The 11,790-nt window shown below is 44.1% G+C and overlaps 1 protein-coding gene across 5 annotated transcripts in view; it reads left to right on the plus strand.

Annotated features, from left to right (window-relative positions):
- Positions 1 to 8,273, plus strand: part of iqck (IQ motif containing K) — a 14,943-nt gene extending 6,670 nt beyond the window's left edge. For 3 of the 5 annotated variants that reach the window (XM_076988715.1, XM_076988716.1, XM_076988718.1), the window contains 3 exons: positions 2,686 to 2,800; positions 7,636 to 7,674; positions 7,759 to 8,273. In XM_076988715.1, the coding sequence (XP_076844830.1) occupies positions 2,686 to 2,800; positions 7,636 to 7,674; positions 7,759 to 7,958 (354 nt within the window). In that variant the 3' untranslated portion in view covers positions 7,959 to 8,273. Of the gene's footprint in view, positions 1 to 2,685; positions 2,801 to 7,563; positions 7,675 to 7,758 lie in introns of those variants that run through there. The other 2 variants (XM_076988719.1, XM_076988717.1) reach the window with 2 other exon arrangements.
- Positions 8,274 to 11,790: the final 3,517 nt, after the last annotated feature.

An 11,790-nucleotide genomic window follows, 5' to 3' on the forward strand; every position in this document is an offset into this window, starting at 1 on the left:
CCTGGACACTGACCAAATTACACATTATTGTGATTTGTGTTGCTGTTGGTAGATTACATCACCCTGTCAAAACTTGACTTGAGTCTGTCCATACTACATGGAGTTCCTCTAAATATACCGACACTGACCAGTCTAGAGAATTACACTCACCGCCCTCTTTATTAGGTACACCTGTCCAACTGCTTATTAACGCAAATGTCGAATCAGCCAATCACATGGCAGCAACTTGAATTTAGGCATGTAGACATGGCCAAGACGATCTGCTGCAGTTCAAACCGAGCATCAGAATGGAGAAGAAAGGTGATTTAAGTGACTTTGAATGTGACATGGTTGTTGGTGCCAGACGGGCTGATCTGAGTATTTCAGAAACTGCTGATCTACTGGGATTTTCATGCACAACCATCTCTAGGGTTTACAGAGAATGGTCCAAAAAAGAGAAAATATCCAGTGAGCGGAAGTTCTGTGGGCATAAATGCCTTGTTGATGCCAGAGGTCAGAGGAGAATAGCCGGACTGGTTCAAGCTGATAGAACGGCAACAGTAACTCAAATAACCAGTCGTTACAACTAAGGCATGCATAAGAGCATCTCTGAACGCACAAATCGTCGAACCTTGAGGTGGATGGGCTACAGCAGCAGAAGACCACACCTGGTGCCACTCCTGTCAGCTAAGAACAGGAAACTGAGGCTACAATTCACACAGGCTCACCAAAAATGGACAATAGAAGATTGGAAAAACGTTGCCTGGTCTGATGAGTCTCGATTTCTTCTGCAACATTCGGATGGTGGGGTCAGAGTTTGGCGTCAACAACAGGAGAGCATGGATCCATCCTGCCTTGTATCAACAGTTCAGGCTGGTGGTGGTGGTGGTGCAATGGTGTGGGGGATATTTTCCTGGCACACTTTGGGCCCATTAGTACCAACTGAGCATCGTCTCAACACCACAGCCTACCTGACCATGTCCATCCCTTTATGAACACAGTACCCATCTTATGATTCCAGCAGAATAACGTGCCATGTCACAATGCACAAATCATCTCAGACTGGTTTCTTGAACACAACAATGAGTTCACTGTACGCGAGTGGCCTCCACAGTCACCAGATCTCAGTCCAATAGAGCACATTTGGGATGTGGTGGAACGGGAGATTCACATCATGGATGCGCAGCCGTCAAATCTGCAGCAACTGTGTGATGCTATCATGTCAATATGGACCAGACTCTCTGAGGAATGTTTCCAGTACCTTGTTGAATCTATGCCACGAAGGATTAAGGCAGTTCTGAAGGCAAAAGGGGGTCCAACCCAGTACTAGCAGGGTGTACAAAATAAAGTGGCTGGTGATTGTATATCAACATGATTGACCTCAACCTTTTAGTAAGCAGACGGATAATATCTCCATAATATTGATCTCGTTGTGCAAATCTCATACGTTGTGCAGCTTTAATGGAGCACGTGATAACCTTTTTTGTTTGTTTGTGGCTTGAGTGCCACAGCAAATATATACTACACGACCTAGCACAAATCTACCAATGTTGGGTATAAATGTACCTATACGCAACATGTGGATCTAACAGGAGCTTTAGGGACAGTGTTCTGAGCTTGGATGGACAGCCCTGTCCCCGTCTCCTCTCCTTTACCTTAGTGTCCCTACCATCTCCTTCACTCTGGACAGCCCTGTCCCCGTCTCCTCTCCTTTACCTTAGTGTCCCTACCATCTCCTTCACTCTGGACAGGCCTCACACAGTGGCTCCCTACTGTGTCTCACATCCACACTCTTGGTCTTTTTTGATCACATTCACACGCACACACACTCACTCACACCCGCGATCACATATGTGTGCAAACACACACGCATGCGCACACACACAATAATGCTGCTCTGAGCACATGCAGTCATAGGCGCACATTACGCTCTCATTCTCTCTTTCCTTCACACACAAAGCGAAGCAGCAACACTCAGACGACCCCCGGCGTCACGCATCTCTCCCTTTCTCTCTTTCTGACCTTCCCACGCCTCATTTCCATGTGCATGGTGTCTGCCATGGTTACTGTTGGGATTGGGGCTGCTTTCTGACACCCAGTGAATCCTCCCTCTCCACTAGAGCACTCCTTATATAACAGACCCAGATTCAGAGGAGAGGCGAGAGAGGGGGTCATAGAATCAGGGGGCTGTAGGTGAGGGAGGAGGGAGGAGGGGTGGAGATTATGTGTCTTTCAGTCTCTGCAGCTCTCTGTTATGTAGCATAGAAGAGAGAGAGCAAGGGAGAGAGACAGAGAATGTGAGTGAATGAGAGAGAGAGAGAGAGAGAGAGAGAGAGGGGCCTCTGTATTTGTTCTGTGGATCATATTAGATTTCTTGTGCAGCTGACCAGCAGTAGCATCTATTCATTGTGGTATTGGAGCAGGCAGGGGGTTACCATTGGTCAGCTGTTTGCAAAATAGCCCACAGTAATAATGCACTAAGTAATTGTTCTCAAACCCTGTTAGCCGTAGAAGATAGCACAAATGTGTGCTCTAGCTCATCGTGCTGAAGGATTTTAGCTGATAGGTCATTTATAGGAAATAAAAGGAAAAGGAAATAAATTATAAGAAACTGTTTTTGTTTGTATGTTCATATTTATTATAAATGTTGTGGTGTGTGTGTGTGTGTGTGTGTGTGTGTGTGTGTGTGTGTGTGTGTGTGTGTAGGTTCGAGTGCATCCAGAGGTGCAGGAGTTGAGACAGTGGCAAAAAGAGCTCAGAGAAGAAAATCGAGACATTACCAAAACAGTTCAAGAGTTTTGGGCACATCAGGACAGCAGAGGTTAGAGACACACACAAACATACACACACACACACTCACACTCACACACAAACGTACACACAAACACACACACACACACACACACACACTCACACTCACACACAAACATACACACAAACACAAACATACACACAAACACAAACATACACACACACACACAAACACACACAAACATACACACACACAAACATACACACATATGTACATATTCATAAAACATGTTACCTTGGCTTTTGTTACCACACACACACACACACACATACACACACACTCACACACACACAGACATACACTGAATATCACTGATCTTGTGTATGTGATAAATAAGCCAAGGAAATGACAGGAATCACATGGGCAGAGTCTCCAGAGTCTTTATGTCTCATTCGCCTAACACCCACACACTGTAGTGCAGACACACTCACAGAGAGACAACTGTTTTAATGTGGAAACACAGAGAGAGAGAGAGAGAGAGAGAGAGAGAGAGAGAGAGAGAGAGAGAGAGAGAGAGAGAGAGAGAGAGAGAGAGGGGATGTGGAAAAAAGCAAGGGGCAAGAGTTGATGGGAGAGTTATAGTGTTATAGTTAGATGTTACAGAGTTGATGGACTTGATGGAGGCATTCAGGCGGACAATCAGAGACAACACAGTTGTTAAGAGGGTAGTGTGTGTGTGTGTGTTCTGCTGTTGCTCTGCTCTCCAGCACTTTGAACTCTCCATGAAACAATGACATGGAGTTTTAATGAGAGGGCGTGCACATCCTTATCAGGGGAGCCATGCCACAAATACAAAGCTTTCCAATTTAGCAGACCAAATGTAACTGGAGGGTTGGGTGCCAGTTGGGTGCCGGCTACATATCTCTGCAGCACTGTGGTTTCCAGAGCTGAGCTCAGTTCAGTCTAGATCAGGGGTGGAAAGTAACTAATTACATTTACTCATATTACTGTAATTGAGTACTTTTTATGAGTAATTTGTAATTTTCTGAGTAGTTTTTGAAATATGTAATTTTTCCTTTTACTTGAGTACATTTTGACCCAAGTAGTTTTACTTCACTACATTTGAACGCCCTCACATTACTGAGTAAAAAAATATTGATGGTGAAAAATTAAATGCGGGCAGAAATTTAAACTTCTGAGTCCCAGAACTGAAGGCCAATTGCGTGGCCTTGCCTTGCACGCGCCCTTTCCATTGTCTCATAATCAGGTCGTAATCTGGTGCACTTTTTTCCAAAAGGATGAGATTGTTCTATCTTTAAATCTTCTATCTATCAGGTTCTGTGGGATCCTGTGGTCATTTTATTGTGAAAAGTGGAATCCTGCGGGCACTGTATTTTGAATAGTTGAATCCTTTGCGCATTTTGTTTTATTTTGAGATGTGGGATCCTGTGGTCATTTTATATTTTATTTTGAGTTGTGGCAACCTGTGGGCATTTTATTGTGAATAGTGGGATCTAGTGGGCACTGTATTTTGAATAGTTGGATCCTGGAATTTGGTTCATGATTCATCCATGCATTAAATCACTGAAAGTAACTAAGTAACTTTTACTCAAATTACATTTTAAATGAAGTAATTTTGTACTTTTACTCGAGTAAATTTTGAGATGGGTAATTTTACTTTTACTCTGAATAGATTTTAGGCAAAGTAATGATACTTTTACTCAATTACAATTTTTCAGTACTCTTTCCACCTCTGGTCTAGATGCAGTTTTGCTTGTTGTCAAAACGTGGGTGTGGGTGGGAGTGATGGTGTATGATAGGTTATGAGATGAATCCCCTGTCATTTCTCATTTTATCTTTGAATCGCTGCTGTTGTGATGTTCTAGCTGATGGGAAACTGCTGAAACTGTAACTCTGAAATGCCAGTGCGTCTGTCGGGGTAATTTCAAGAACTCACACTGACTGAGGCACGAGGAAGATTTACCTTTTACAAAGGACAAAAGAGTCCCACATACATTATGGTTCCCCCAAGGGAGAGGAAGTGGACCTGCCCAGGTGTATTTTGACCTAGAGCAGTTTCAGTTGGTCCTGCTCAAACTAGTTTTGTGGTGAACTTGCACTAATCTAGTATCACATTCTAGTCAATGAGGTGGCTGGTTGTTTTTCAACAGAATGACAAAAAGGAAAAGTGAACACAGCCACACAGTGTCTGAAAACGTCTAAGACAACACTTTCTAAGACAGGCTAAATCATTTCCTATAGCACTGCATGTAAGAGATATATTCTGTGCAGACAGCAGTCTGCCTGGTGGTGGTTACTCTTTTTAACCCTCTATCAAAAGACGAAATGCATCACACAAAGCATCTTGACTAGTAGCTACATGACTACATATATCTGACACTCATGCTTAAATATCCAGCATACGGAGGGATGATGATGTCCATAGCACATAAGGCCAGGCCAATCGCTGCCTACCTTACAGTCATGCAGATAACATCAGGCCTGTTATTTGCCAATCACAGCAATCTATGCTCATTCTGTCAATTGAACTTTGCCCCAAAATCAAAAACGTAGCTACACAAGTGACAAGGTGGAGCTGGTTAAGGGCCTCAAACTGACATGAGTGGCCTTCCAGCTCACAGATGGAGCGACTTGTACTGATGACACTGTGAGGGCTGTCAGGAAAGAACATACTGGAAGAGACCCCCCCCTAACCTCTCCTAAACACCCCCCCCCGAATCTGCACGGTCAGCAGTGCAAGGATTTCACACTTTGTTTTGAAGTTGCCCATTTCACCAACAAAGCAACCATGATAAGTCTGAAAAAGCAGCATAAATAATGGATGTAGCCAAAATGTCAGCTGTGTCAAAGTGGACTGTTTTCTACAGAAATATAAAATCAGAAAGCTTACCGTAAGCCTCAAAAACAGAATGACTTACGAAGAGCCTTTAAAGTGATAAAGAGCTTGTTACGGTTGAGATGGGTAGTACGCACCAGAGTGATGGACAGAGGACATATTGGAGAGAAAACAAGGCCTGGCTCAGCTACAAACACCTGTGAAACTGATTTGTGAACCGGGAAGCATGGGCGGATATTTCTCTCAATCATCTTTATAGATAATGTAACTGCAGAAGAATCCCCCCCCCCCCCATACTAAAAGATTAGACCAAAATTTCTGTGTTTCTTGATTCTGTCTTTTTTTTTCTAAACACATGTTTTTAAAAGGCAGCATAAATGGAATTTTCTTCGATTAGCCAAAATGATCATCTGACTTGGGCAAAACAGCAACAGTGAACAGAAAACAAACACGCAGAGATTTGCTGCTTTGGGAATAGAAGAACCTCACCATATCCAAACTGCTTGTGATTGTCTGGGCGCGCCATAAAACCCAAACTCAGAACCATGAGAATTCTCCCCAGGTCAAATGTCACGAGAACTTGCACACACATTTGGGGCCTTTTCCACACGCTGACAGGCACGGGACAACAACGACGACCTTCTAAACAAAGACCAGCACGACCCCCAGCCATCCCAACGTATGCACAGAGCCACGTGGGTGGTGTCCACACCACTGAACCCACACTCTCGCACATCCGCTATGAGCAAGCTGTTTATGTTTACGCACCTGTCCAACTCCTGTTTGAAACAGCACGATACAGCGTTGCCTGACTCACTGACTCTACACAGGGAAGAAGAGATGTGACGGGGAGCGTGTTGGTGGTACAGGAGCCAGAATCTGCTGCAGTATCAGTTTGTGTTTCTCTCCTTCGGGCCTAACGGAGTAAAACAGACAGAAAGACGAAGGCCACGAGCGTCTCGAGCGTCTCGCGTCCCTACTGTCAGAGTCACAGACGGGGACAGCTATGAGCCGAACTGTCTCCTGCTTCATAATGACCCCTTTGACACAAGTGTTGTTTCCTGTTCCGTGGCGTGATCTATCTCTCTCTCTCTCTCCCAGCGTCGCGGCTCTTCTCAACCACATTGGTCTTCTTTTCACCGCCTCTTCCTTTTTCCAGCTCCCTGCCTGTTACCCGTTTTATTGTTTACTTCCCTGTTGCTGGTAAAAACGCAGCATCTTGTGGAACAATCCTCTATTCATGGCTCCACAAAGCTACGTGCTCGCACTAGAATGATCAGTGTGACTACACGTACACTACAAACGGCCCAACTGAGAGCCTCAATACCTTAAGTATCATATTAATAGTAATACCTTAAATGTGCTAAACTACAGCACTAAGCTTTAATATAATTTTTTATACATACCAAGTGATAATGATATTTATAGCATTTTAAGACTATCACAAAGAGATGCTACAGATATAATAGCTGACAGACACTTGGAATCCAACAGCAGACCAAATGTGGTACATGGCAGGCTGGCATACGTGGGTGCAGGGGTACAGGGTTTTGTGCCAGGGTTTTGTGCCATCCAGAACCTCTACTGCCAACCGACCTCGTTTCATCAGCCTCTTTACTGGCTACTGTGTTTCTGTTCTCGGATCAGAGGCCACAACAGAGGCGGTTCTGAGGCTTTGCAGTACACACTCTCCTACCTTATTATGCACCTCTTTGACATGTATTTCATTTCCTGTTCTTCTGTGTTCTTTCTCACCATCTTTCTCTCCCAGCCTCACGGCTCTACGAGCTCTTCCTCACAATCTTCTGTGTTCTTTCTCACCATCTTTCTCTCCCAGCCTCACGGCTCTACGAGCTCTTCCTCACAATCTTCTGCTCCTCTTGCTGCCCGTCTGGTTCTTACTGATATTTTCTGGTTTGCTTCAATGTTGCTCAGAGTAGCTGGTGCGACAATTTTCTCTTTATGGCTCCTCAAGGCTAAATGATCGTACTGAATGACTACTGTGAGGATTTATACTGAATCCTGGGTCTCTGTCCTTGAACCCAAGGCAAAGGCAGCGTGGAAAACCTGCAGGAATCGTCCTTCGGTGAGCGAGGACTGAGAATCTACCAGCTTGAATGAAGTTAGTGTTGCATGACTCTTGACGTTGTGCGTGTTGCATGTGTTGCAGTTGGATCAGAGCTGGCTAACTTTGATGAAGAAGCTGATCTGTGTGGCCAATCAGGGGTGTCCATCCAGGTCGTGTCTCCAACCCCCTACAACACACCTGCGCCACAGAGCAGAATGGATGGCACAGACCACCCTGGCCTTCTAACCCTAGAGCCCTCCATACTGTACAAACAGCCCCATGCAAATGCCACAGACCAGTAATGCTGCTACAAGTAGCAATGAGTAATATATACAGCATCAACAGTGTCACGAGTCATTGAGATAGATGTTAATTAATGTCACGTTAGATTATACAATAGTTGTTATTCTAATTCTGTGTATTAAGATCTTGTAAAAATACACATGTGTGTGCTCACAAACATCTGTCTACACCTTGGACATTATTTGCAAATGTCAGTTCAATTGCCTCCTTAATTTCTGTAAAAACAGCATATTAGTCTAAATGTATAAAGCTTTATGCTTTTTCATGATTTTTTCAATTTTTCAACAATCCGAATAAACTGTTTATTAAAATGATTATTCAAATGCTTTGTTTTGGAATTTGCACCTTCATCCTAAACAGGAGGCAGACACAATGAGAATGAGATTCCCCATGCAGTCACATTTAGCACAGCGTTTGCATGTCCTGTATAACAGGATGCCAGATGACCTTTCAGTGGAATAGGAAATGCTGAGGTCAGGGTTTACATACATCACCTTCTAAAAAGACACGAAGCAGCATTTGAAAATAAAAAAATACATTCATGTTTTTCTTTAACATACTGTCCTGAGCATCAGTCTTGGTGCTTATTCTCTGATGAAATTTGATGATTTTTTTTGTGTAAAAATTGTGCAACATTCTGCACTATTGTTTCATAGCCATTTCTTAATTTCTAGATTTGTATTTTGTCATGTTTAACTAAAAGATCTTGAGAATACAGCAACCATGTTGCCTTTATTTGAAGCCTGGAGCATCTGTACATGGAGGAAGTACACAGAGTTCACAGGAAGTGGTTCCATTATCTTGGCTTTTATTAGCAAACAAGCAGACAGATAACACAGCACACGCTGTCCATGCTGTGAGAATCTTGCATCCATTATTACTACAACTATACGTAAGTAGTGGTTCTACCTCCCTGAACCTGCAGAACCAGAATCCTGCAGAACCAGAATCCTGCAGAACCAGAATCCTGCAGAACCAGAATCCTGCAGAACCAGTGTTACACACTCATGCACATGTGCACTGGCACACACACACACACACGGCTTTCCAAACGTCATAACCAGGTGACCTAAAAACAACAAGAAAACAGTAAAGGGTGCATAATCGCTAAAAGCTGTCTAGGCCTACTGGCTACAACCCGGTTTACAGAAGCCAGGTTGACCACTGGAGCCTGGTGATGTAGTAAAGTGATCAGACAGAGAAGTGCTTCAGCTGTCCTTGGCTTCTGTGAGGGATTTTGCTGAAGGGATGTCAGCACTAACGAGCCCGCATGACGTTGCAGGCTCTCTGGGGACAAAGAGGTCAGGAGTGCCTGCAGAGTTCATTCCTGCTGGATCCCCTTGGGAAAACCGCGCTATGTCTGACTCGCCAAAGTGCAGCCTGGCCGAAAACAGAGCCCACTTCTCCCGTTTCTGTCTGTGATGATTCAGGAGTAGGCGGTGAAGGTCTGCAGAGGCCGGAACTCGGCCGAAACACCGCTGAAGAATCGTCTTCAACGTGAACGTGCAGCTCTGGGTTTCACGAGGCACGTCAAGCTGTGCTCGCCGAGTTCTTTGCTGCACTCTGGTCCCCGGAGCTCCAGCCATGGCTTCCTCGGACCACTAATGCATGTGCACTATAAGAGCCTCAGCGTTCACCCTTGCACTGACATCACGCCGATGGGATCTCCTGATGGCACGCCTTGTTCAGGGCGAGCACCAGCACTCGTACTTTACACCAGCTGTTTGTTTTGCAGGCCACTGCCATCGAGCAACTCTCTCTGGGCTTTTATAAAATCAGCTTTCTATGTTAAATGCATGAGCTGAAATGTTAATTAACTAAACTTTGTGGCAGTCATGGCCTGGTGGGTAGGGAACTGGTCTTGTGACTGGAGGGTCGTGGGTTCGATTCCCAGACCTGAGGCCATGACTGAGGTGCCCTTGAGCAAGGCACCTAACCCCAACTGCTCCCCGGGGCGCCGGGCTTGGGCTGCCCACCGCTCTGGGCACGTGTGATCCACAGCCCCCTAGTAATCACTAGTGTGTGTGTGTGTGTTCAAAACTGCACAGATGGGTTAAAAGTGGAGGACAAATTTTGATTGGGGTGTAAAAATCACAATTGACAAAATATGGCACATTTTTACATTTTAGATTTTGACACTGACAACTGTGTGACTGTTGTTGAAAGCTAAAGTCCTTGATGCTTTTTGCTCATTTAGGCACTCTGGTCTTCTAGCCACCTCAATATATTCAGCCATTGTGCAACATTAGACAATAATTTTGTCTCAGTCACTGATGCAGAGCAATAGAGATTAAGACTACACAAAACTGAGACGGACAACAACCGACAATTTCAACAACCAAGTACTCACATTATACTCTGTGGTCCATATACAGCTTATCAAAAGTCATCAAGGCTGCAAGTCATGAAGACCCTGCTAAAATAATCCCCACTAGTGCTAGTAAGGAAGCGCAGAAGTCTACTACATAAAAAGTGTGATATGGTTTATACATTATTTTTTTAATTGTGAAATGTTTTTGGGTACCTGCAAAATATTTTACTATTTTGAATCAGGACTATATTATATATTGGTCCTTTAAAATGGGTGTGGCTTAAAGAGCTACCAAGTTGCCTCGCTAACCATGAACTTGCAGCACAGAACATCCCCAAAGGAGAAGTGTGAAGTCTGAATCACATATACACTGATGCAACCACTGTCCACCATAATGCTAGCTGCACACCAACCTCTATCTGATGGGATAATGCTTCATTAATATTATCCAGTACACTAAAGATGAGGATAATACTTCATTATTAATATCCTATGGCTCCAGACAAAATATTTGTTCAAGGAATCAGCGGCTCCTAAAAGGGAAAAAACAGGTGCCAAATAATAATATACAAAATAATAAACATTGCAACACTCACCTCAGGTCATCTGATATTTAGGACAGGGGTTCTCAACTGGTTCTGACCCATGGACTACCGGCCCAGCTTGTGTCCGTTTGTGTCTATGCATGTGTGTGTGAGTGTGTGGGGTTCGCTATTTTCAACAAGTTAATGCTTATTGTTAAAGGTTACACTGTCACATTGTTCCCGCGATACTTGTGTTTTGTGATAGCGGGTCTGATAGTGTTCAGAGTACCGACGTGTCCGTGAGGGAAACAAGGTTCGACTAGTTCGTGGGTTCAAGTTCTCCGTCATCACGACGGATTTCCGTCATTTGAATTTGTTTGGGGGAAAAAATCCGTCAAATCATAATAATAAACCACACACGCGCGCGTGCTATCTGTTATGAGGCCGAAATATGATCAGGGTTGCAAACTTTTGAAGATCGCTTGGAGTGAGATTTGAACCGGGGGGTGGTGGGGAGCGTAAACGGAACTTGGTGTTTGGTGTGCGCGGCGTCAGGATGGGCCTTTAGCCTTAGTTAAACGCAGCTATGGATAAAGGTATTTGCCAAAAGGCTAGCTTTAGGATAGGATAACTGCGTATAGTACGTTATTTACGTACAGTATGTACGTATGTTCCGATTTACACCGAAAATCGATGTACGACGGATCGACGTCGTAACCTGGGGACCGCCTGTATTTCAGACATCAGAAGAGCTTCAGAGGTAGATACAAGATAAATTCAGTATTTTATCTTTATTCTGATAAAAGTTTAGTTTTTATCAGAAATATAAGAAAGTGGTTTTTTTGAGCCGGTACAGGTGGTCAGACGATCTGATTCATCATGGCCGCCTTATGGCGTAAAGCAGGGGTGCCCACAGTTTTCAGCTTGCGAGCTACTTATAAGATGACCAAGTCAGAAAGATCTACCGGGGTGGCGGCGAACGTAATTTGTTGAGCG

This window comes from Brachyhypopomus gauderio, unplaced genomic scaffold, assembly GCF_052324685.1.
Source record: "Brachyhypopomus gauderio isolate BG-103 unplaced genomic scaffold, BGAUD_0.2 sc63, whole genome shotgun sequence".
NCBI lineage: Eukaryota > Metazoa > Chordata > Actinopteri > Gymnotiformes > Hypopomidae > Brachyhypopomus > Brachyhypopomus gauderio.